Source organism: Ooceraea biroi, chromosome 9 (genome assembly GCF_003672135.1).
Source record: "Ooceraea biroi isolate clonal line C1 chromosome 9, Obir_v5.4, whole genome shotgun sequence".
NCBI lineage: Eukaryota > Metazoa > Arthropoda > Insecta > Hymenoptera > Formicidae > Ooceraea > Ooceraea biroi.
In genome coordinates this window covers 10,034,993-10,061,898 of record NC_039514.1, presented here as the reverse complement: position 1 = coordinate 10,061,898, position 26,906 = coordinate 10,034,993, and the positions used below count along the sequence as shown (strand labels likewise).

Sequence of the window (26,906 nt, the reverse complement as noted above, 5' to 3'; positions counted from 1 at the left end):
CGCGTCCGATCGCGCGCGGCCGCGCTCGCCGCGCCGGGCCCGCGATTATTAATTTAAAGGCGTGATAGGGGCGGGTACGCGCGCAGGGGGAATAGTTGATACAGTTGATGCATCCTATCCCGTGTCGGCGCTCGCTCGCTCGCGCGCGTTCTTTCGTTGACGCCGCAGCGCGGGAATCGCGATCCGATAGGCTCCGATCGCCGATAAATGACCGTGTCGCGCCGTAATGATTGCGCTGAAATGGATCGGTACGCTGATCGTCTCTCTCAGCAATTTTTGCATTTGCCGAGAGAATCGGAGTTACTGCTGAATGAAAAGAATAAAGAAAACTTTCGTTATATTTGAACTTTCTCAAACTGTAATGCAGTAAATCATCGAGCTGTCTATAATAGCAAGAATGACACGATCGAGCATTGTTCGTTTAACGCGTATATTTTTTTATTCAATTGCAAGCAAACGCACATGTGCGAGCGTTGCTCGTAGCTTTGTTTACGATTGGAGCTGCGCCGAGTTCATTTGCACGACGCACCTTGCGGCCGTCCACCTCCTTCGGCTGACTTTCTCCTGTAATATCAAAGCGCGACCCGAGAGTTGGATTATCTGCACAACTGCACCACAAAGTAGCCCGTATCAAGTTCCGGTAAGCGCGTTATGTGCCGCGCGCGCGCGCTTCGATCTCAGCTGGGAAAGGAATTAAGTTCCGCGGGGCGGATGTACTCGGCGGCGCGGATATTCTCGAGCGATCTCACAACGGAACGGCAATGCGTCCTGCGAGGTAATACTCGCGGTAATCGCCCCGGGAAGCTGAAAAACCGCAGCAGCTTTTCATCTGCGTTACACCGATCCGATCGCGAGGTCCGACCGCGAGCTATCGACTACAAGATCCCACCTCTCGTGGAATCTCTCTGGGAAAGCTCCCTGAAACGCGTCATGATCGGGACAGGTTCGGGCGCGATCCCTCAGGGGATTGTTCATGTAACAATACTTTCCCGGACACTTTCGGATATACTCCCGGATCTGCTGGTAGCGCGTGGATGGTCCTCGCGGCGAAATCGAGACGATACGAGGACAACAACGAGATCGGCAGCGGCTGCAGCGGCGGCAGCAGCAGGTTGATGGATGCCGGAGTCTCATGAGAAAATCCGCACGGTGGGGGACACGCCGCGCGACTCGTCGCGCTCGTCCTCGTATATACACTCTCTCACTCTGGCCAAGTAGTGATACCGAACTGACGATGGTGGTAGTAGTAAGCGACGTGATGGTAGTGGTGGTGATCCTAGTAGTCGCCGTGGTGGTGACGCTGATGGTAGTAGTAGTCTAGTAGTAGTAGAAATGACGCCGCCGCTGCTAGTAGTAGGGTCGACGCGAAGTGGGGGACGGTAGGTTCGGTCGCGAGTACGGGTAGGGGTAAGTAAGTACCTTCGGTGCCACGGCGACCCTAGGTTGCCTTCGACGATACCGGAGACAGTACCGGAGAGAGAAAGACTGCGAGGTGGCGGGAAAGGGGACAGAGGAGGACACGCGAGTTTTGCTCGAGGGGACGACCGGGGAGAGAAAGAGAGAGAGAGAGAGAGAGAGAAGTCGGACGACAGTCGACCCGAGCGAAAGAAAGAGAAAGAGAGAGGATGGAGGAGAGACACGACACGGAGAAAGACGAGCGTATGCGGGGGTGGGAGTACCCGGAGCTTGGGACACTGGTGGGGCATGCAGGAGAAGGGATGGGATTGGGACAGGAGGGGACACAGGGAGAAGGAAGGGGGGACAGAGTGAGGACGTTTGTCCACGTTCACCCATCGATACACCGACACGGTTGCACGCGCGCGTGCACTACCAGCAAGAAGGCTCCTTTCTGACCTCTCTCTTTTCCACTTGCCTGTGTTCCAGCGCTGGCGCGACTGTCAAACATCCACCACCAACAGCAGCAGCAGCAGCAGCAGCAGGCTCAACAGCAACAGCAACGACTCGGCGGTGGCGGTAGTAGGGATGTCGCCTCCAGCCCTCGTCCCTCCGGTAGGGAGGACAAAAGCGTCGTAGGGAGGGTAAAGCACCCACCATCGGCGACGACGACGCCGACGACGACGGCGGTGACGACGACGACGACGGCGGTGACGACGACGACGACGGTAGCGGCGGCGGAGACGACAACAACAACGACGACGACAACGACGGTACCCGGTAGTGGAGGAGGAGGTAGTAGCGGTGGCGGCGACGGCGGCGGTTCTAGAGGTGGTGGCAGTGACAGTGGTAGTGGAGGTGGCGGCGGTAGCGCTGGTGGGGACCGTGACGGTGGAGGTGATGCCGGTGGTGGTGGCAGTGCTGGTGGTGGTGGTGCTGCTGGTGGTGGTGGCGATTGTGCCGGTGGTGGTGGCGAAGTTGCGGAGAAGGAGGAGAGGCCACCGGCTTCAGAGACTGTCGAGCCGACGGCCGCGTTTGACGTCGCATCCCTCGTACTCTACGGCTCGCGCGCACTGCCGATACGCCTTAAGATCTTGCTCGATCAGTTGTTCAACCAGTTGCCCGCCGCGCAAGTGACACGTATCCTAGCTGCCTTCGGCTGGACCCACGAGGATTACACGCGAGGATACATACTGCAGGTGAGTGGTGACACGTCGATCCGATCGCACCGATCCAGCACCCGACGCGATATGACATACGTACGCGAGTCGCATCCTCGGTGTCCCATGACCTGTCGCACGCGCCGAGTTCTCCCACGAGATTCACACTCCACCGTCACGGGGGATGTCGCGGACATAGACGGATATACACGGAAACAACATGACAGTGTATGCACCACGTGACGACATAGCGAGATGCTTGATTCGACTTCACGTACCGATCAGTACTTGTATCGATCATCACGATTGACGTTTCACCCGAAACGGAACGAGCGCAGTGTCGAAAGCGCGTTTTTTTTATAATGCTCAAATTATCTTCATCTTTACGACATGACAGATATGACATGGACCGCCTGGTGACGTTACGTCGATGCGACATCCTGACATCTTCCGCGCTCTTCGGCGCGCGCGACAGGTTCCGCGGTGATCGGGAAAAGAAAAGTCAAAGATTTCCGCAGACCCGACGCGACTCGGCTCGGACCCGAGACCTTTCGAAATGTCGCGGCGAAATACAATGTTACATAACGATCGTGTCCCCGGTTACGTCTCCGTCTGCGATTCTCCGGTGCATCGTTCATGTTGAAGCGGGCGGCTTGGTAATAAGATGAGACGCGCCATCGTCAACCTTGAGCCTTGACAGAACGAGATTCCTGAAGTTTACGGTGACTGCGGCAAGCAGGATATCGCGGCGCGAATAAATCGCAATGACGGGGAAACGTTGACGAGTGAGTTGAACGGCGACAAGTGCATCGCGAGTGCGTCGTACATGTCAGTGTGAGTGGTGCAAGCGACGTCGGGGCATGGGATCAAGATACCGTGGCTTGGTAGTCGAGAGGTACCTGCGCAGTAACACGTAAATTCGAACGAAAGTCCCCGTCGGGCGCATCCGCCACGTCGACGAGGATGAAAAGGACGAAGGAAGTCGCCGAAGAAGGAAGAGACAACCCGCCCGCGGGAGGAGGACCGACCCGCCGATCGAGGGGAGTTGATCTTGGACGATTCGTTTCGCCGATGAGATGACAGTTGCTCCATCACAGACTTCTCCAGAGGACAATCCTATCGGAAGTAACGCAGTTGGACATCCGGTGTGACGTGTGACGTGCAAAAGCGACTTGTCAGAGAGACGCGACTGATCTAATATTCCGTCATGAATCGTCACGTGAATATGCTACGTCAGTTGTATGTGATTGTACATGTTTGCTCGCCTAAGAACCGGAGGAATCGGAAGTCTGACAGTGCAGGGGGACGATCTCGTGATTGAGAATTCGTCAACAGCGAGAAACCACAGTTCGATCTTCGTCGGCGATCTCTGCGAGGATCGGCAGGATGACTCGTTGTGTCTCGTCGGGTCGACCGGTGACGAATTGGAGCGTATTCACGGACTGTTCCTCTTTAATCGATTGTGTGCGTCGATCGGTGAAAAAAGACTTCAATGCCGTCGACTGATCAGCGCGGCGGCGGCGGCTTTCGAATGATGTGTCAAAATGAAACTGTTGTCGTCGTGAAAGAATGGTGTTCTCTCAAACGACCGGAACACTCGTTACACTGTGTGAGCTGAGGTTTCGTTAAAAAGATTTCCTCGTGGCAGCGCAAAGTACGCGAATTAAGAAACAAATTGCAAATCCGTCACTCGCACGCTAACTAACGATTCCTCGTGATCGCACGCGACTGAAAATATAAAACGAGCGGTCGTAATTACGCGGACGCTTAAAACGTAATCTGTGAGTGAAAAGAGAAAACGATGTGAGCTCCGAGCGAAGTCATAAATCCGAGCGAATGATGTATCACGATGACGATCGCGATCGATTCGCGAGATGAGAGCCGTACACCGAGATAATTATCAATCATTTTTGTATTCGTGAAGAATGCACGGCTTTACTTCGCGCGTGATGACGGATGGCAATCTGTGTGGGTGATTAAAAACGCGGATGGTATATTTGCGCGACGAGGCTGATGCTTCTCCCCGCGGCGTGCTTCACTCGCGATTGTCATCGCAGCAATTCCGATGGCGTGCTGGGATAATTCAGCGGTAACTTTTCTACATTTTATCGGAAAGTGGATTTGCGTAATCGCGGCGAATCATCAGGATATTCGCAATAACGCGAATAATCGAAACGGGGCCGGCGTTTCGAAAGTCGCGAAGTCGCCGTGTCTCGCGATCTCACGCGCGCGGCAATTACGCGCGATCGATCGTCGAGTCGCGGAACGTTTTCACGGTGTAGATTGGTCTCGATATCACGTACATCATGTCGTGCTCGATACACGGTACCGGCATCACGGCGCGATTCCGCTTTAGCGACACGCAGCAGCAACATCAGCAGCAGCGACAGCGCGGGGCACCGAAAACGCGCGCGTTGGTCTCGCGCGTTAGAAAACGGCGGGTATCCGTGTAAACTGAATTGCGCCGAGACGTCGGCGTGAAATTAAAACGTACGTACCGGGAAACCGGTTTCTCTCTCTCGCGGCCGATGCATACGTACGTACGAGCGTGCGTGCGTGTACCTACGTATGCATCGGCGACGCGTTTATACGCTGCGGCGAGTCCGAGGCGCGTATCCGGAGAACGCGCCTCGGAATTCAATCGAGGGGGAATAAATCCCGATCGGAACAACGACGACATATGGGAGAGAAACGGGAAACGACTGTGCGACACGTGTACTCTATCGTGGTGGATGCATGTGATTCTGCGAAAACCTTGAGATTGATTCGCGTGGAATCGTCGTCGAGAGAGGAAACGCTATTGACACGTGCGAGCTACGCGCGCTCTCTCGCACGTGTTCTCTCGTCTCTCCCTCTGTCTCTCTTTCTCCCTTACGTTTACTTTCGTCTGGTTTTCGAGCGAATTTAAAGCGAGATTTAAGCTCGTTAGAGCTCGCGTGACGGTACACTTCGGAACTCTATTAGCTCCGTACTTGGGCTCGCACTCCGGGTCCGTTTGTACTCGGGCGTTCAAGGCGTTTCGTCGCCATGAACAAGTCGGGCGAAGACACGCGATTAGTCGGGAACGGATGTCGAAATACACGCTCCGATGGCGAGCCGTCGCGTCTCTAACAAGTCGAAGCGCCGAGGATGACACCGGGTCTAACGCTCGCTTATGGCGGGATTCGATTAACACCATGACTCTAACAGCGAGTGTTTTCCAGCTGCTTCTGTGATAATTGTTGAAATAATCAAGTGCTCCTTGACATGACAATGTGACGCGTCGCAGGAAGCGAGTGTTTCTTCAGAATCACGGAATTTCTCCGTGCCTCTTAAAAATCTAGTGTCTCGTACGTACTTTATTCGCTTCAGACAATTCGAATCGTGATATAATCGAGTATCCAGGAAATTATATCGTAATTACATTGCAATTATATTGTAAGAAACATCGGGTTGATGTAGGTTGTTCACAAAGACCATAAAATTCTTTGACGTCTCTTATTCCCTCAAGAGACACTGTTTGTCACGTATGAGTCTATACGTGATCCGGCGCGTTGTGATCTTTAATGTTCCTCGCGTGAAGTAAATCTCGCTGAAACATCGTGCCGTCATAATCTCGTTCTCGACGATGCCGAAGACACGTTTACATATCAAGTGCCGTCACAGGATATCGATTGGCTTCGCGAAATCCTCGCGAATTCTCGGCCGGCTAACAAGGCCTGTCACGATTCTCGAATCGCCGGATTCCGTGGCGACGATTCGCAGCCGAAAGCCGAGAATTTGCTTGTTCGGAATTTGCATTTTCTCGTGCGATCGCCGGTCGTTTCTCCTGTCGAGCGATGCTTTACGATCCATTATGGGTCGCGGCACCTTCGGCCGATTCCTAATCACCGTCCACGACGTGAAAGAAAATTCTGGGGATTCATCAGAAGTCGAGAGTCGCGGATTTGCATCGCCTTCCACATCTGGCACGGTCGAGCGCTACTTTAACGGCTCATTATTACCGGAATACAGTCCTCGAGATCGCGGGACTTCCTGAATCACGATCCGCAAGTGTCACGTCGACCGATCAATCGGAACGTAGCACAGCAGAGAAAGAAAGAAAGAGAGGAAAAGAGAGAAAGAGACCGAGACCTCGGTTCTCCGCTCCGGATTTGCATCTCGGTATGCAAGCTATTTGCAACGCCGCTCCACGACTTGAGTGCCTGAATCATGATTTACGCCGCCAATAATGTCTCCCAGACTTGCTGTCGGAATCCCAGTCACGGGGCTCCCGGATCGTGATTTGTATTACGGTGATTCTTCCTGTCGGCTAGATGAAAACTACTCGCAATCTTCTGGCGTTCTTTCCGCGTCGCAAGAATCATGAATCGCGTCTCGCGAGATCATTTCCTTCTGAAATTGTGTGCTGCGATGCGGTGAAAAAATGGACCCTCACATAGAGGGGAGAGTTCGCTATCAGAATCTTGATAAAGTAGAATTATCTTTTTCGAGGGGAAAGCGACAAAGAAAGGATGAAGAGAGAGAGATCTACTGGATGCGCGGAAGCTTCAGCCGCTCCGGATTTGCATCTTCCACTCGCCCGTGGAATTCTCGCGGTCGAGGGCCGCTTTATCGTTCGCCACGTCGAAGAATGTTCTTTCTATGAGAGAATACCGGGAGTCGAGGGTAGGATCATCGTCGTGGCGCGGACATGGAAACGGTAAATCACATCGCCACGGCGGACGGCTGTGAGGCAGATCTCGAGGCGGAGAACGGCGCGCGTTTCGTGGCGCAGAGGGCAATTTCGCGCGTTGCCAGCAACGGAAGCGGTTTGCGCGTTTGCGACCCAAAGTCGCAACAGCGGAATCAAGTGGGATTTTACACGAGGGGAGGTACACGACTTTACGACGGACGCCGGGATGGAGGCAGAGGCAGCTCAGGAACGCGAAACCGCCCTCTTGCTGCAGCGGCAGTGCGAGATTTACGAGCAAGTTGCGCGGCTCGTGAGGATTCGCGCAATCTGCGACGATCAGTGAGAGATCGCGGGGACTAATGCGGCGCGGACAATCGTGAAAACGGGATTTTTATGGCCAGTGCCATAACGGACGTCTTTCGCTCTTGGGAGTCAAGTGGCATAATTTGTCGACAATGTTGTGCAAGATTGAATTAATCAACCGAGAAAGGGGACGAATAATGTCGGATGAATTAAACTTAGCATGTATTTTGACGTTATCGAATCGGATTAGCTCTTTTTTCAATATTGCAGGATAATCCAGTTTTACACAAGCATCGTCCATTTAAAAATACTAATTAAATGAGCCGATAGAGACAGAAAGTGACAGAACTAAATTAACGTTGTCATGGTATTAAAATCGGTATAGTAATTTATCTTCAAAAATTTCTAATAATTTGAATGAAGTTATTAAACGAATGCGGAAAGCATTCCTAGACGATTTTACGAGCTAGGATCATTGTCACCGTGTAACACGAGTCCGCGCGGACGACATCGCCACATGACTCTTCGTCGTCGTGTATCTCGGCGCCAAAGAGCCGTGAAAAGGCTGGGAAGCGTGACGAATCCCCCGACACTCGCGCCGATCATCGTCGGAATGCGTCGATTTCGAGAGAAAACGAAAGTTTTCCGCGATGGATCGCGTAAAAACTAAGACGCCATTTGCCACCTCTCTCCTCTCCCGCTCCGCTTGTAAAAATCAAAGTAGAGAACGCGCTTGGATCCAAAAAAATCACCTATCGAGATCGTGCGCACGGGATATAAATTCATTATTCTCTAAAGGGGGAAATACCCGTGTGTCACGTAGTAATAATAAGCACAAATTATATTTACCACAATATACTGAAAAATATCGACTCGGCCGTGACTTCTCAAGTGTTCAACGATGTTCAATGATCGCCGACTCGATTAAAATACCACGCTCATACTGGAAACTGTAGCGCGGACTAAATGGATCCCCCTCCCCCCCGAGATAATCTCGGGTCGATACTACATTGCTCACCGAGTATCTCCATGTGTCGATTGAGCTGCCGAGGCTAGGGAAAAGAGCATCAAGGACGACGGCAAGTCGAGTCCTTCATCGGTGGTCCGCCACCGTCTCTCTCGGAACCTAAAACCCGTCAAGATCGCCTGACCCAGGGATCGATCGTCGCGGGGAAGCATCGCGGGGGGAATCGTAATATCGAAAGTGGCGACGTAAAGCAGACAAGGGCCGGGACCGGCGGAAACCGGTAAAGATGGTAGCCCGGAGCCGATCGACCTGTCATTACTCCACCTCGATGGGAGCATGAGCCAAAACCGTAAATTACAGAGCATCTCACAGCGAGCGGAGACGATTCGAGGGTACCGATCCAACAGTGTTTGCCGGATGAGAGAAAAACAGTGGCGGCGAGAAAGATAGAGAGTAGGCAGCGCGACTCGATCGCTCGAGCGGAAATGCAGAATCTGGTGCGCGCAATCGTCAAATTAAAACTTCGACATGCCATTTACGTACATGGCTACCGAAATGATGAAGTCGGAATGACGAGGACGACGACGGCGAAATGGATAAACACAAAGTAATAAAAAAAAGAGAGCGCTCGATAAAAACAGGAAGGCGGCCAGTTCGAGGGGTCCAATATAGGAAAAATTACAGAGCGCGCGGGGGACGATCGTGACCGAGGCAGGCATGATTTCCGACAAAAAATAAGATTCGACGGCGGGATCGTCGAGCGCGATCAGGGCGCGATCGAAATATCGATCAACAATCGCGAGTGTGCTCACCGCGCGGTCTCATCGCAAGTAACAGCAAAAAAACGAAGCGTAATTGCTACATGGTTCACGAGGTTGAATCACGAATTTGCTGGCAGGGTAACGCGTCAACGCAAAAATAAATCGCGCGGAATTTATAGATTCGCGCGTATTTCGCCGTCTCCGATGGCTGTTCTAGATCTTTTCACGCTTATGAATCCCGAGACACGAAGCTGTGAAGCTGCGAGGCGCACGTCCGTTTCGAAGCGCCGAGTGGTGCTCGCGGGGATCTCGCGGAACTCGACGTTAACGAACTCGCGCGGGCGTGTGCGGCATCGTCCGTGCGGAGCATCAAAATTCCGGCCGCGTCAAAGTATCGCGTTAACGTTGATTTGTATAAACGGTGAGCGCCGTGGCTGTCTCTCACGATCTTGGTGACACGGCCAATCACCGACGATTGGTCGCGACTTCCTGGCCAGGCAAAGATCGGTCGTGTCCGATATTCTTCTCTCTTCATCTCTCTCTTTCTCTGATGGACGACGACGACGACGACGACGACAACGACGACGATGATCGAGAAACGTGTTCCGAACGTAAATCGTTCCACATGGCGCTCGAGCTCGGCACACGCATGTACGCGCTCGAGGAACGTGTTTCGGCGCCCGGCGCCCCGAGCGATTCTCGGGGATAATGTCGGCTTATCGATAATATTGTCGTTAAAACGTACGGGATCGAACGATCGCGGTCACATTGTTCATCCCTCGTCGTCGTCGCGTACGTGAGACCAGAATAAGTTACGAGTATAAGCTGCGTGTTCCATTTCAGCGCGCCTTGTCGCGCGTTTGGCGACGAATGTGACCGCCCTCGTTTCGTCAATGCACGAAGCATTAATATCTGCGAGACTATTTCTCCGGTTCCCTTTAGTTCGAACTCTGTTTTAACGAAGTGTCACGTATGCCGATATTATTCGCGGGTCTAACGTGAGAACGAGAATGACGCTAGTGGAAATTGGAGATCGCGTGTCACGTAATAAACTTTCGGAAATATAGACACTTGCAAATTATGATATGAATGTGAATATGACATGAATATATTATTTATGTTAATGCGACGTAATCGATATCCCTGGGATTCTCTTTAACTTTAGATTTCAAATCAAACGATGTCATACACGATTTTATTAAAGACGGCAACCGGTGCCAAAGGAGATAAAAATGCAGCCACCGTGTCGTGATATATTAAAATGTCGAGAGAAATTTTATTATAATAATAATAGCGATGCCTGTTCATATGCCGGGAGCAATAATCTTGATTCACACAGAATATCGATCGACGTGTTGAAAGAAGGGACTCGGTAAAATTTCGCAGGATCTCTGTACTCGAATCTCCGACCTCGGACTGGCGAAAGACGCCATTTTCCCGGTCTTGCACGTCGCCGCGGTGAAACTCCGTGTTGTTGCATCGAAGTTGCGTTTTACGACCGCGCCAGCGGCCAAGCCACTCGCATCTCCGCCGGGGACTCTTGGGGGCCCGACGAGGTTTCTCCTCGTTGTGCGCGATCGTCGCGTTCGAACGAGAGAGCTAACGAGAGCGCGCGAGGCAAAGTCGAAATAAAACGGCGCAGTTGCGGTGGCCGCGACAAAGAGTCGGAGAACGAGTCCAACAGGAGGTTACAGAGAGATACAGGGAGAGAGAAAGAGACAGAACGAGAAAGAGACAAAGAGCGGGGGGCAAGAAAGAGGTAGACATCGACCGCCAGTTAGAGGAGGAGGGCAGAGGATAGACGCAGGTAGCTGCAATCCAATTTAGCGGCGGATATCCACGCGAGATCTTTACGATTTCTACCCACGAATAAGACGGGCCCACTTAGCGTGAAATCATATGCAGTGTCCAGTCACGGATGCCATTGCCGCCGCCGTCGCCGTCACTTCCTCCGCCTCCACCGCCTCTTCCTTCGCGCGGTGAAAACCGAAGTGCGTCGTAAGGCCCCGATCCCCAGATGGCACCACGGACTGGAACGGGCCCCGCACGAGTCTTCTCGGGGGCCCGGGATCTCCGACTGACGCGACACGCGTACCTCCCCCTCCCCTCCCCTCGCCAATCCGCGGCGGATGAGCGATTAAGCGCGATATCGCGATCACAGATGATTCATTTGTAAATGATTCGCAAACACATCACGGAATCAACCGTTTCCGAGAGTCGAGCGAGCGTCTTTTACGCAAATGTGAATATCCGGTCTTCATCGAAAATTTCATGCGACGTCTGCGGAATCCTGTTGAGCAGTTTCCCTCCTCATTTTCTTTGTTTTTTTTCCTTTTCACTTTTTAATGCTCGTGAGCGGGCGCGAGAGTAATATCGGTCCCATTATCGGTTAACGGCTGATAATGATACGAAGCAGACGGCGTGTACGACGTACGGGGGCACGATTGCGTGAACCGGACAACGGGGATTACACGGAGTCATACGCGACGAGACGTAATGAGCGAGCGAGTAAAACGAGGTTTATCTTACTTCTTCGGCTCTCGTAATTATCCATTATGCAATAACGCGGTAATGGTTCGCGTCGTTCTTAACGCCTCCTTTATTCCCGGGTACCCAAGCCACTAAAGTTCCCAGGGTCCCGGCGACGCGGGTTTCGTATAGCGCGCATAGCCTGCTTGCTCGGAAACGCACGTTATTATTTAAATTAACTACATCTATCTGTATTTAATTAAAGGCACCCCTAAGTTTCCTCTGAGAGACAAAGGGAGCACGGGAGGATACATGCGCGGCGCGCGTCCCGCGCTCTCCGCACTCGCGGTGCTTCGGTCAGATTAAAAATCAGTGTCAGCAGATGAGAGTTTTTAAATATTGTTTAATTTACAAAATTGCAAAATGTATAATACCTATATCAAAGTCGTAGATATTAAAAAATGAATAATGTTCTCTCTCGTTTTTTCTCTCGTGATAATAAAACCTCTCCGATAACCCGACGTGCAAATTAAATTGAATATAAATTGCCAAGCGCGGTATTTTTACAACAAAATTTCGATAAATCGAGTTTCAACGTCGTTCACAGATTTGGTGATATTGGAGCTAGAAATCTGTTGTTTTTGCTTTAAATGTCAATGTCAGTCTTTCATGAAAGTAGTCAGCTTTCTTGAAAATCTGCCCTCTCCAAGTCGAAATGATTCAGCGACCTCGCCCACACGTTTCACACCCATTTCGCGACCCATCGGCCTCGCGGGAGAGCACACAGAACGGCAAAATTCCACGCTGCGGAATTCGGTAGAAGAGTTGAAGGAGGAGAGGAGACAAGGAGAAAGAAAGATGAGGAGGAGGAAGAGGAGGAGGAGGCAGAGCGAGTGCTGTGTCGGGGAACGGGGCCTCATTCGCGTGCGGGATTAAAATTCGAGTCCCACGGTACACGGTAGTCTTGCTTGCGTTCTCAGACACGAGCGTTCGGGTCCTTTCACGTAAGGACGAGAGGAGGCGCGTCTTAAGCGCTTCGCAGAACCCTTTTTTCGTCCCCCATCGTGCTCGGGAACGTCACGCACGCGTGTATGGCACGGCCGCGGGTGAACGATGACGCGCCGCGGCCATCGAAACCCTCGTGAAACGACAGATCTATGGGAAAAGCATCCCATCGACCTTCGGGACAGATCGGTCCCTCAAGGGATCTCGAAGGGGGGAAGTTCCGCGTCGGCGCCAAGTCTTGGAAATATAACACGCGTCTTTGTTCCGCTTTTTACTTTTCTTTCTTCATCGACATCCATTCCCGATGCTTGCATCGCAAACGATCGAACGCTTATCATCGAGATTGAAAATTAATTAATTAACGTTAATTACGTAATTTCGACAATTCTAAGTCCTCATTCATCGCGACAGGGACGGAAGAATCATGGAAATATTAGAAATCAATGATACGTCGCTCTACCGGGATCCGAGGTTGACGGATAACTGTAACCTCCTGCTGTAAAGTGTAAAATGATATTACGCGCTCCGGAATTGGGACTCACGGAGTCCCTCAAAGTCATTTTCGCGCCTTGCGTTCGACTAACGCGGTGTCGCGCGTCGACGCGCTCGGAGGCATTTTACATCGTTACTGTCGATGCGATCCGATAATCACGATGGGAGAGGGCAACGACGAATTCCCCGGTGTGCTTAACATCACGCAGCATAAAGATTCCGCAGAAATCGTCGTATAGATCGAAGAGGAACTCGCGTCATCGCGGCGGGCGGGCGAGCGGGAGGGAACGTCGCGGACAAGCAGAGAGGTGTGACATTACTCGCGCCTCATCAAACGGTAATCTATGCGATCTATGCGACGTGAAATAATACACGGTACGACGTCGCAGCTGTCGCTGCCACGTGAGACTTGATTACCGCCGCGAGAATAAAAATCACTAAATTACACTTTGTAGTGTAGCGGTAACGTCGAGCGTTATTCATTGTCTTTCGATTCTACGTATGTGTACGCACGTGTGTGTGTGTATGTGCGCGGTTTTTCAATTATCTCCAATACGTTCGCATACCGTCAATCGTAAACCATACACCGTGTCCTCCACTCAAACGTCGCTCAGCATTTTTGCGTAGAACGGATTTCTGCGCGTCCCATCACGCGCGCTCGGGCTCGAATTAATTTTTTTCTGTGATGACGTTCTCCTGTCATGCGTATCGTCGAATTATTTTTCCTCGTGACCGGCGCGTTATTAATTCACGCCTGATACATCGAGACACTGTGCAAACATCCTGATTTACCGAGGCAAAACACTCCCAGTGCCACTCCGCTGCTCCCGAGGTACTCCGAATCCGAACCAGAAATCTCCTTCCCCCCTCTCTCTCTTTCTTCGTCTCTCTCGTGTTCTAGATAGAAGATCCGAATATCAGCGCGACACAAGGCGGTATTTTATCCCTCGCACGGCGCACATAGATGTTGTTTGCTTTGCAAAAAAAGAAGGGAATTCGGGGGAGCAGATGAGAAACAGAAAGAGAGGAACACTTTGCAAATAGATCTGCGAGATCGCGCCGTGCCCCGTGACGGCGCCGAATCGATCCTATCAAAGAGAGAACAAAAACTTCGCGGCAGCAGACCTATTATATCTGGCGGCGTGATCGCCGGCATTCGTCCGACATTCTTTATTTTTGCGGTTGGCCCGGAGCGAAAAATAACGACGTCGTTCCCGCTCCGGATCCGATCCGGAGTGGCGGCGCGGCGCGGTCACGAGTGTCCGCTGGCCAAGGAGCGTGTCTCTCGTTCCCGAAGAGAGTGCGTGTGCGTGCATACGATATACGGTGACGCGTGCGCGTGCTTGAAGAAATATACACGGGACGCGAAAAGCGTCGCGGCGCTGGGCGTCCTGCGTTACGTCGGGGTCCGCTGGAATGCATAAATATACAAATCGCGAGAGAGAGAAAGAGAGATTGAGGCAGGGATGGTTGGAAGGCGGGAGGGAGAGAGGAGAGGATAGAGTGCGCAAGAGGGAGACAAGCTTGCGTTCTATATACGCGGCCACCCTGAATTTATAAGAAGCCGTGACTCCACCGCGAAGCGAGAGATACGTGACGTCCATGTGGAACGTCGAAAGCATATCGCCAGATTTACGCTCCTCTCGGCGGGATACGTACGTATCTTGGCGCGAAGAAGGCCACCACGGTTTGAGCTTTTGTCAAGCAACGCGCGGACCAAGTCGTGGCAGACAGAGCAGGAACATCCGGTGTTCTGCACTGTTAAAAGTCAGGAGAATTGAACGCACGAGCAAGCTCCTGACACAAAGATGACGAGTATGACATTTGGCTACGTCGTCGTCGTCGTCGTCGAGACAGTGAGATTAAGCGACGTTCCTCGATGAAGCACGCAAAAAAAGAATCGCAATTTTTTAGAGACGATTGTTGTCACTATCGTGGCTATTCCCGTTGCTCGATCTTCGGATCGAGAGGATAAATCGAATTCGAGATTGATCGGTACTCCGTCGCGGATCACTCAAGTTCGTCTCGCACACATGCGTGGTTTTTAACGACGCGCGATGACAAATCGCTAAACCCCGATCGCAAAAAGTGGATCGTTAATAGCGCAGGTACGAGGAGAAGACAGATCGGCCATGTGTATCCGTCCGCGATGCAAGGTTAAATCTTTAACGTGTCTAACATAAGTGCAATCTCGTCACTAACAGGCGAAGCAGAACTAATTACCTGCTCCATTAAGCGTCATCAATCAGTCCTTTTTACTTATCAGCCACTTTTTGTGCATTCCATTTCACAAAAGTAACGGGACACGTATGGGACGCGTCGGCCTTCTGCGGTTGTAGCGGCGACAATGTAGGAAGTGGTTTCCTTTTCTCATTGCCGCGGCGCGTAATCGCGGCCGAATAAGAATAAACGCTCCTTGTTCACCGCGTACGATTATGCCAATCGATAATATTAATCGCGCGTCCTTTATCGCGCGATTTGCGCGTTTGCGCAATTTCCTGCATACGGCAGACAACGTAATCGCAGAGTACCGAGCACGGCAATGCATAGGAAGTCGTGCCCGACAAATCTTGACGAGCCCGAGGCAACATTCTCTGTCCCCCTTGTCGATACAAGTCGCATCACGAACGATTAGACTACATCTCAATCCTGGCGATCGCGACATTAGATCTCTAATTAGCTTGTTCCGACGTTAACGTCCACTTCTTCTGGAATTTCAAGACAATTCTCGTCTTCCTCTGTTCGCAGGACTCGCAGAACGGCCCGGTGCTGGACCGATGGAGCATCTGCTCGGCTGAGGAGGAGCCGCTGGTCCTGCAGCAGTTCCTCAGATTCGCCGAGACGCGTCCGTTTGTGCAGCAGCTGCTGCTGGCCGCCGGAACGCCGGGTACGGATGCTATGTCACCGAGCAGACGACCTTCGCCACCGACGATGCCACTAGCACACTTGCCGCCCCCGTTGCACATGCTACACTGCGGCCTACCGCCCCCGGGTTCCCGGCTGCCGCCCCCGCTGCCGCCACCACCGCCGCCGCCGCCTCCGCCCCTGTCGGTGTCGCATCCGTCGATGTCGCCAACGACGCCGAAGCATTATTCCTCGACGGCCGGCAATCCCGGCATCACCAGCCACGCGAATTCACCCCCGCGGACCATCCTGGACTCCCATCTCACGGTGTCGCCGTTGAATCGGCTGCAGAGCATGCAGCCGTTCGACTTTCGGAAGCTGAGTACTCTCGGGCTGCCGGCATTTCCACCGTTGCCGCCGCCACCCCCGCCGTCCGCGGAGCAGCTCTTGCAGAATCGCAAGTCTCTAAGGAACCCACAGAGCCCGCACAGTCCACCTCATCATCATGCCGTATCCGTCGCGTCGCAGCTGCAGAGGCCGCATGTACCAGTCGCGCCCGTCTCCTCTTCAGCACTCACCTTCGGCCATCCGCTCTCGGTCGCGGTATCTTCCGGTGCGCTACCACCGAGTTTCCCGACGCACTTCCCGCCACCGCCAATCGGCAAATCACCTGGCGGCATCGGCGCCTGTCTGACGGTGCCAGGGGACGTGCACAGCGGCGGCGAGAAGAGCAGCGAGTTCGGCTCGGAGGAGGATGAAGAGGATGATGAGAACTCGGATAGCGCATTGAACCTCAGCAGACGAGACTCGTTGTCGAAGCATGCTATGTCTACCCCGGAGCATCGTCATCACTCGTTGTCGTTGCAGGCAGCCCCGCTCGGCAGGCCGCTCGGTATTCCTGGCAGAAAGCCGCACTCGCCGGGCAAGCGGCCGAGTGGTCAGTGGGGTGCGGCCGCCAACCTGCCCCCGAACCTCGGCACGCCCTTCATCAACCCCACCACCGGCAAGAAACGCGTGCAGTGCAACGTATGCCTGAAGACCTTTTGCGACAAGGGCGCTCTGAAAATTCACTTTAGCGCGGTGCACCTGCGCGAGATGCACCAGTGCACCGTAAAGGGCTGCAGCATGATGTTCAGCTCGCGCAGGTCGCGCAACCGGCACAGCGCTAATCCGAACCCGAAGCTGCACTCGCCGCACTTGCGCCGCAAGATCTCACCGCATGACGGACGCTCGTCGATGGCGCATGCGCTGGTGCTGTCGCCGCAGGTCAGTCTTCCGGTACCGGCTACCGGTCTCAATCACCTGCCCTTCGGGTCGTTCCCGTTGCTCACACCACCGCCCGATCTGCGCTCGCCCGCGTCCTTGTGCGCTCTTGACTTTAAGCACTTGGACTTGTCGTCCGCGCAGCCGGGCCAGGGCAGGCCGTACGACGACGCGCTGCAGCAGAGGATGTCGGCGAACGCGAGTCTCTCGACGACCACCGCCTCTACGACGATGCCGATCGCGATGTCGTGCGTCGCGGCCACCACAACCACCACGACGGCACGCGGTTCGTATCCTGGTAGCGGCGGTAGCGGAAGTGGCAGTGGCGGTACCACCATTGGCGCGGTCTCCCCGTCCACCCAGGCGTCGTCCATGATACCAGAGGGCGAGGAGGATGAAGACGATGACGACGGTGGAATCGTCGTGGTCGCGGAAGATGAGGGTAGCAATTTGCCGTCTAGATTGCAGCCGCTGCGATCCACGACCGCGATCGCCGGTGTAATCGATGATGATGACGAACAACCGGCCGACTTTAGTCTAGCGAAACGACCGAAGCTCTACTTTGGCGATACCGGTGACGATGATCTCATCAGCAATCCTGATAGTAATGAGGACAACGATTCGATGAGTACCGTTGATCAGCAACCGTTCTCCATCAGCCAGCATTCACTCAACTCGAGTTCCTTCCACAGCCGGGGCGTGCGCAAACGAAAGTCCCAACATCCCACAAGGTGCGCCGTGCCGGCAGAAGTGCATTCTTCATCTACGGACGGAGACTCGTCGAACGATGAGGAGCAGCGAGTACAGCGGCGATGCCTGTCGGACGGCGTGGCCGCATCCACGCCGATGACCGAGTTCCAGAATCAGCCGGAGGATATGTCGATGTCCAGGCTCGAGGCGGAGGAGCGAAAAATGCTACCCAGTTCGCCGAGGAATCTCTGTGGCAATTTTCACGATCGCGAATCGAACTCGCGCTCCCCGGATGGCGAGAACGCGCAAGAACGCGACGCGACCACCGGCGCCAGCACGCGGCGCGACACTCTCACCTCCCAGGACAACACCGTGGAGGATCTACCTCAGGACGAGCCGCGGGACTTGAGCTCGAGGGCGAGCAGCGTCAAGTCGCCGAAACGACAGATCACCCCGGAACCAAAGATCGATAACGCTCAATCGACGACGCCGAGCGGTGCGTCATCGACCACGACGATGACGACGACGACGGCGCCGACCGCGAGAGATCCTGATGCGACGTCGCCGAAACAGAGAGATCGACATGCGAGTGCGGAGAGCGACGAAGTGCCGACGAGGGTGCGGGAGGAGACGATCACGAAGAGAGAAACCGCCGAGGCGTCGCGGGAGGAGGGGAGACCGGCAAACGACGAGGAGAACCAGGTGGACGACGAGGATGACGATGATGAGCCCATGGAGGAGGTCGAGGATGATGATGATGATGAGGAGGTGGACGACGCGCTGCGTAATCAGGAAGGTGAGCGTCCCGATGATCCCCCCCGTGCCCCGAGCTCGGTCGACAGCCGTCCGACGACAGCCGACGACCTCTCCCACGACTCCTCGACCAACACTTTGCGTCAACTCGAGTCCTTGTCGCAGGGTCGATGCGCGATGCCGTACGCCGAGACGCAGCGGGTGGCTTCGAGGTCTGGCCGCGGCTCTACCAGCCCTATCAGCCTCACGACCCACCAGGAGACCACCATGGACAACTCCTCACGTGGCTCTCGTTCATCCAGCGCCTCACCCTCCACAGCGGCCATGGATACGGACAATAGCCTGATCACGTACGCGCGTTACGAGAATGGCGGCTTCGTCAGCACCCAGGAGGTGCCGCTCGACCGTGATAACCCGCGGCGCTGCACTGCCTGCGGCAAAGTCTTTCAGAATCACTTTGGCGTCAAGACTCACTACCAGAACGTCCACCTCAAGCTGATGCACCGCTGCAGCGTGGACGGTTGTAACGCCGCCTTCCCGTCGAAACGCTCGCGCGACCGTCACTCAGCGAACCTCAACCTTCACCGGAAGCTGCTGTCGACATCATCCAGCCCGCCGCTCACGTCCGGTCTGCCACCGAGCCTGTCACCGCGCGTTGATGATCCCCAGATGGGTCCGCTGCTGCACAATGAGTTCCTGGCGCGGCTCTACGCGGATGCGGGGATTGGAGCATTGGGCGCGTATCCGCTAGCGCCTGGTTTACCATCCGCGGTCGATCTCGCGGCGAGGATACCACCCCCGCATCCATTGCTGTTGCCACCGCACCTGGGCACCACATTTCCAGGCCTCACGTCGTTCGCGTCGCACCTGGCCGGTCTCAACGGCCTCACGCATCAACATCTGAATCACCTGACGCGACTCACCCAAGAACAGGGCAACAGACACGCGTCCGCTTCGGGTTCTCCCGTATCCTCGCCGGGTTCGGACGACCGCAAGGAAGAAGCCAGGTGCACCGTGCCCGGCTGCGAGCGGGTGTTCGGCTCCAGAGCGGTGCGGGACGCGCATTCGCGAGATCCACAGGCCCACCGCGATCTTCCGATCCTTTCTAGCAGCGGTGGCTCGTGACCGAGCGCGTTCCGCGGCCGCGGACACGGTGATTATTACTATCATCCCCTGCTGTGATGGCAGAAACGGCCTGGACCTGACCACGTCACGACATCAGGGTCATCGGTGGATTTGAGTCGGGTCCACTTCGTTGCCCCGGACGGAATGTTCCAACGGACGTTCATAGAAACGTGCAATACTGAGTGGGATGGATCAGTTGATCGTCAGGCGATCGCGCGACTCGAGATCGCAGAACGTCCGCCCTGAAGTGAAGCAGCAACGAGCCAGTGTCAAGTACCGGTCTTCGTCAAGGCGCAACGCGCGATTCGCTGGGCTAATCTAGTCAATCCGGAAATCTTGGTTCGCGCGTTGCCGGACGCGAGGGTGGAAATTGCCGCCGGTTCCGTTCCGCCCGATCGGTCGGGCGAGATTTCGAGTGTCAGTGTCAACGATTTATTATACAATGCACATCAGGAACGAAACGTCTCCGGCCACAATTACAGCCTCACACCGTTCCTCCGAGTCTGCGACGAGTCGTTCGAGCTGCTGATTTCGGATCACGCTACACGAGAAATGATAAACAGCGAAACGATGAGAGCTCAAACGAATTTCCGATGCTTCCTGATTGAATCGCGAGCGTGATGCGGCACGTATTCTCCATATCATCGCGAGGAATCGCACTGTGGTACTGGCTGGCGCAAGTTCAGGAATTCAAGCAAACTGTGGATCGTGAGGGTCGCGATCGTTTTTCTGAGGGTTGGGAGGAGGGTCACGTGTAGTTTCGCCTGTCTCGGGTGTACTTAACATAATCAGGAGTGAAAAGAGGGTTGGTTGACGGGGAGGAGGTCCCTCAGGGACAGGCGGAATCCCGGGGGATTAATTTTCATCATCGTTGTGATAACGTACGTTAGCGGATCACGCCACTATTTAACCAGTAACCAGTTACTACCGCTGTATATAATAGACACACAGACATTAGTACCTTTCGATGTAAACGCGTAATTATATCGGCTAAGTTCTCTATCGGACACACGCGCGCGATGCGCGACTACGTTCAACGATACGTTAGTTTTGTAAATGACGACGACAGGGAGGGATGTCACACCCTGCGAGAGGGTAGAGGGAGCCAGGAGGGCGAGACGCGCGCGCGTCACGTCGCGACGACGGCAGCTAGGAGGGAGATGCAATCTTAGTTTAAGACGACGGGGGCGTTGCACACCCCCGAGAGATAGGTAGACAGAGAAAGAGAGGGAGAGAGAGGCTCGAAGGAGGAAATGAAACGGCCGGGCGAAAGGGAGTAAAGACACAGGGGCGAGAAGGATGGCGAGAAGAACGATGGATCGACCAGCGAATCGAAGTGACGGGTCTCTCGCGCGCTAGGTAAATGAGAATATAGATAGATTTTATTTATTGTTTCCTAGAAATCTCCCCATCCCCTCACGCGAAACACACACACACACACACACATACACATGTACACGTATATGTATATGCGCAACATACGCTCACACACGTCGTATCGGAGCGGCCAGTAGCGGGCACTGCCGCGAGTATAATTTCCTCCTTCATAAAATCGCGTCGCCGTTTTCGCGTGGGAATTGACTGGTGAATCTCGGGGGATGTGTCGAAGTGTACGAGGGGGATGATATCACGCGGGAACTCGCGTGTGCGATCGGCGATACAGCGGAGGTGCGAGCTCCTCCCGTGATTTTTGTTTTTTGGTTGTACATATACTTTATTTTCATATCCACGTACATATATGTATGCAATATGTATATAATTTGGCGATGCACACCCATACACTCATACACGTACATACATAGCCACGTGAACGTCGCGGCGCGCGTGCACGGGACACTCTTCGGGAGAATGTACGTATGTCCTAGAAAAATGAAGAAAGGAGAAACGAACAGGTGGAGAATGCGTTTTTCTATGAGCCTTCGATCCTACGTTTTGCATTTCCGCTTACCGAGAGAAAGGGAGAGTGAGAGTGAGAGGAAGAAAGAGCGTGATTCCCCCTTCTCCCGCGACACATGACGAACTACCACTATTGCATACACATTAAGGGCGAGATGAGATTTACAATTGTAATTATGTATAAACCGAATGCTACGATGTATATTATAGATCGATTATAAAGAACACACTCACATCATTATGAGAATAAATACCTATCAAAACTGAATCCACTGAACGTGTTCTTCTTTCCCACTCTACCTTGCGAACCGAACGAAAATCTGTCGTGCACAGGCGATTTTCATTTGAAACGTCAACCCACACGAAATTTACTTTGTAATTTAACCTGAATTTAATTAATGCCTCATTAACGATCAATTACAGTCGTTGGACACGATTATTATATATAACGATATCGTTTCACGGCGTGTGTTTACGAGGGTAATAAATTCGATATTTTCGATGATGAAAAAATATGACGGGCATGAAAAAAGGGCTCAAGGAAGAAATGTCTGCTTTTATAATTCTATCTCCGCCTTGACGAAAGAGCGGGCAGCGCTACGCTATCCGCTCTCGCGGAACGCGAGCGGATACGACCGCGCGCGCGTGCAAAAATGTAAAAAACCTCACCACGCCCACGCTGAAACACGGGTCGACCTCGTTTTCAGGAAAGAAGATCCTTTGCCAGCGACGCCGGATCGTTTATCAGGGAATCTCGCGGGCGTGCACGTGCACGCCTACTAATCCGCGCGGTCTCGAAACGAAGAAATCGCCCCGGCAGAAGGGTTGTTCTCGGTCTCGGACTTGGGAGCATCGCATTCGAGGCACAGTGATGGAATTCGTGGGCTCCGAGGATCTATGGACGGCTTCAAATTCAAAACTGTGTTCTGAACTCTCTACAAACTATTACGCACGATTACTCGAAGTGCAACTTAAAAATGTAATCGAATATTCAGAAAGGTCATTTTAATCTTAATTTACAATTAGCGAAATTATTTTATTCATTTAAATTTGCCTTTCGATCGTGAGACTTGCACTTTAAGCGCCGTTACTTCAATTGAAAACTAGATCTACGTACTTTCCGGAAAAGAATATCTCATATATCAAATTCACGTCACAAATGAAAAACTAAGGCTCCCCTCCGGATAATTACGAAATTGCGTTACGGAAGGGGGAGGATCGGGCAGCGCGGTCGAAACGCGAGAGATGCAATTATCCGCCACATTGGAAAACAGCTGATTATGGCTTTCGCAAACTTTTCGCGAACGGATAGTTACGTGCGCCGCACGGCTCGATGCTTCCGTATTCGGAGCTCGCTTCGGGGACCGCTCGTCTAAGTGGGTCCACCACTGCCACGTTCGTTCCCCTTGCGCGAGCGAAACGACGGACTGACACCATGGCGGGCTACGGTAATTAGAAGTGTCCTGCATTCGGGTCCACCCGAACGAGACGCTTAATTACACGTGAGCGAGCCCGACGTCCACCCGAGAGGAGGAGGGCGCGCGAGAGGGCCCGGACCGGCGCCCTCCCCGCGGCCTCCCGTTGCACCGTGGCCTTTAATCGGCCAGGCAGATTAGATTAGGCCCCTTCGATTCTCGCGTTAACTTACGGTCCCGCCGAGGGGACAGCGGGAGGAGATTAATAACGGGTGCACACACGGAATCGAGAGTCGGGCCCCGAGTTGCGCTGTGCGATTGCGCGTGTCACGTCTGCACGAATGATGCGGGAAAACGCAAGAACGCAATGGAGAACTGTGCGCCTCGAGATTGTTTATGACGTCCGTGAGATTATACTTTTAAAACGACGTGCGATTATGTACGCAACTTGCGTTGCAAGTTGTGCAATGACACATACTGTAATAATGCATGGATGGCTTTATGCCATATGGATGGCTCTACATGGGTAGAACCTGGTGATCAGCGATAATTAACGTCGCAGATCAGCGCGCCGATGCGACATACGGCGATCGTGGATGGAGACAAATCAGGAGTTTCTGATTATCCTCTCGCTGTGAAAATTTTCAATTAATCTCGTGATGGTTAAACGTTGGAGTCTAATTAAATATCGAACGGTGGGCGTCATAGTAAACAAACGCAATTCTTGGCAAATGTACATTTGTCGTTTAATTAAATCTTGAAAGGACAGTGTGCATTAATTAATTTTAAATAAAATGCATTTTACACTTGCGTCAGTAAGATCGCCGCATGCTATTTTCGTTCCAAAATAGGATCTGCAGTCTGAGAATGATCGCGCGGGATTATAAAATAAATCGATCGACGCGCCCGTTATTTTAGCATTTCTGTTTCCCTTGTGCGGATTTTCCCGGGACCGCTTGGGCAGCTCCGGTTTCCTCGAGGTTCCTTTCCGCTGAAAGGAGCGAGATTCATCTTTCGGAGAGCCTTACCCGCTTTTCGCTCCGGAGTCACCGGCGAAACTTTCCCCGCGTGTCTCCGCGTATCGGGCATCGCTTCTCGCCCCTTTTCTTTTCCACGGCCACCCTCGTGAACGTGCACGTAGCACCGACGTACGCGAGATAAATGGATTTAGCGTGGTCTCGCCGAGTACGTGCGCTCGCCCGGCTAGAGCTTTATTCTACCACCTCTCTTGGGCACTCTCGTGCGCACGACAGGTGCAGCGTGGGAGAACGAGGGTGAGTAGGTGGAGGTAGATGCACGCTCTCGCGCAGGAAGCTCGTCAGGAACGAGGGAGAGAGAGAGAGAGAGAGAGAGAGAGGGACAGAGAGAAGGAGACAGAGACGGAGACCGAAGCCGGAGGAGACAGAGAGAAGGAAAGCAAAAAGGACAAAACGGCGTGGAGAGAAGGCGGTCTCCTCGGTTAGCGTCGGCTCGCCCATCGATCCCCCTCGCACCCCCTCCGCTCGTCTTTGCTCCGACTGTGCCGCGATCCGACGCGGGGCCTTACCATCGCTCGCGCGAGCATGCTGGACCGCTCCGGACCGCGCGATCACGCTCGCGTGATCATCGAGATCTCTGGCATTCCAGTCGATTAATCGCCCCTTTTCTCGTCATTATGCATTCTTGTTAGTTGTAATGAATTGTTAATCAGAATTCTCATACTAAGAAAAATATCTAATCGGATAATCAATTACATAGCAACAAACGGATATATCCGATTAAAGTGTATTAAGACAAAGAAGATGATCGGACATATCCAATGAAGGTAATCGGATATATCCATCATTAATCGGTTTAATCAACAAAAGTAATAATCGAAAACACTATTTAATCGATTTATCCGATGGAAATTTTTCTCAGTGCAAGCGTTGTTTTGCGAAATAACGATTGGTAAATGTTTATAACAAAAAAGATTCTAGATTGATTCCCGAAACTTGATTTCGCGCGATTTGTATGGTGTGAATAAAGAAGATGTTAAGAACGAGGAAAAGTTGCGGCAGTTCCGCATCGGCTCTCTCTCTCTCCTCGAAGTTTTTAAATTTATTTTCTACACCGCTTCTCCTCAACGAGGTTGAAGAGATGGAAATCAGATGCGCAACGCAGCGCCGTTAAATTCTGCATGCAGCCGATCGCAAGCGAGGTCCACGTTGGCTCTCAATTTGCTTGGCTATTTATTTGGGCGGCCGCGCGTACAAGGCCCGGCTACTTCGTGGTGGTCGGCCGTTAAACTTGTAATTGGTCGCGTGAGAAACACATTAGCCGAAGGGTAATTACGCCCGATGCAGTTTGCGTACTTGATTGTTCTTCGCCCCACATCCCTGAGTTTTCCTTACACGTAAAGCCGTCAGTTAAATATTCAAACATCGAGTAAGCCAACACTCGCTAACGATTACTCCGCGCCGGGCTTTCTTGCGATTCGTGTGAAAACCACCGAAAGTTTTGTCCGTTAAACGGTACCATCGCGGATACATTGAGCGAATTGGCGTACAACGTTAAAGAAAGAAAAAAATTCACGATTGATCTATTGTACTCCGAAGCGGATTCGCTCAATGAATCTTCCTTTCATGTGCTGCCCGAAAATCTGCCTACCGGATGTGATGCGGGTCCTAATTTTCGGCCGTGCACGCCTCAATTATTGTCACGCCAACGGTCCCTATGATCACGAGATCGGGTACACCAGACGATTCCAGTATTCGCCGCGAAATTAGTCCGATCAGTCATCGGCGACGTATCATCATCGGGCAGAGCGCACAATCGTGCACAACAACCGTAACGATACGAGGCCTCAGCGAGCACATCGGGGATGCACGAAGGGTGCTCTTAGGCTCTTTTTTTCACGCCGCACTCCTGAATCCCGGACACCTGCGCGAATCGCGAGAGTCCCGGTCTAGCGTCCAACCGATCGAAAAGCATCGGGACGCGCATCGGCCGTCTCGATCTCGCGTAGGGCGCGCGTATAGGGCGCACGTATAGGGCGCTCGTTCGCTAATCGAGGAGCGATACGAACCTAATCGCCATGGTACGGGCAGGTACCTACCCGCGGCTCCGACGTCGGCGTGCTCTAAACACACGTTAGAGCGTGGCCACTCGGCCGTTTAATCAGACGCCACGGGCGAGCTTCCACATGCCGAACCGTGAATATCGGTCCCTCGTATCTGCCGGCCCGGCCGTGCCGCGCGCGATAAAGATCCCCGCGCGCCACGCCAATTTCGGCCGCGTCCCGCACATGTCGTGTCCCGTGGCCGATCTTTCCCTCTCTCTGCCGCCGACTCTCGTAGAATTCCGCGATGTCGGAGTATCGCGGGTCCCCGCGGGGGTCGAGGTAATTAAAACTAGCGAAAGATCACAAGGGATTTTTGTCTCGTCGGTCGCGAATAATTGATGTCTATGATTTGTGCAGTATGATCGCGATTCGTGATCGTTGATCATCGAGCAGACGAACAGATACTTATATGATTTTATAGAATATACTTTTTGTAATAATTTATGACCGTTTGCGAGATTTGCAATTTGCGTGAAGTATAGTCTGTTTCGAGAATTGGATTTAATGTCACCGGTTTTTGCAGCTGCTAGGTGTGAAATTATTTATTGCCTTCTACAAAACGTCCAATGCAAACTGAGGTTTCTAGAACGATTTATCTTATTAACTTAATTTTTGCGTCAATTCTTGTCATG

The 26,906-nt window shown here is 52.9% G+C and overlaps 2 protein-coding genes across 2 annotated transcripts; both read left to right on the top strand.

Moving 5' to 3' along the window:
- The first annotated feature begins 1,234 nt into the window (after positions 1-1,234).
- LOC113562656 (protein no-on-transient A-like) lies at positions 1,235-9,099 on the top strand. Its single transcript, XM_026972645.1, has 2 exons — positions 1,235-1,306; positions 1,863-9,099. The coding sequence occupies exons 1-2, from the start codon at positions 1,235-1,237 to the stop codon at positions 2,796-2,798; spliced, it is 1,008 nt and encodes a 335-aa protein (XP_026828446.1). The 3' UTR covers positions 2,799-9,099.
- LOC105284709 lies at positions 2,160-22,045 on the top strand. Its single transcript, XM_011348437.3, has 2 exons — positions 2,160-2,594; positions 15,955-22,045. Exon 2 carries the CDS (start codon positions 16,105-16,107, stop codon positions 19,879-19,881), a length of 3,777 nt encoding a protein of 1,258 aa, XP_011346739.2. The 5' UTR covers positions 2,160-2,594; positions 15,955-16,104; the 3' UTR covers positions 19,882-22,045.
- The last annotated feature ends 4,861 nt before the right edge of the window (positions 22,046-26,906 follow it).

Excerpts from the sequence above, each read along its gene's own strand:
- LOC105284709 (XM_011348437.3), top strand. The coding sequence starts at position 16,105 with ATGTCACCGAGCAGACGACCTTCGCCACCGACGATGCCACTAGCACAC.
- LOC113562656 (XM_026972645.1), top strand. The coding sequence starts at position 1,235 with ATGGTGGTAGTAGTAAGCGACGTGATGGTAGTGGTGGTGATCCTAGTA. Across the intron at positions 1,307-1,862 it reads CCGTGGTGGTGACGCTGATG|TTTCCACTTGCCTGTGTTCC; the intron begins GTAGTAGTAGTC and ends TGACCTCTCTCT.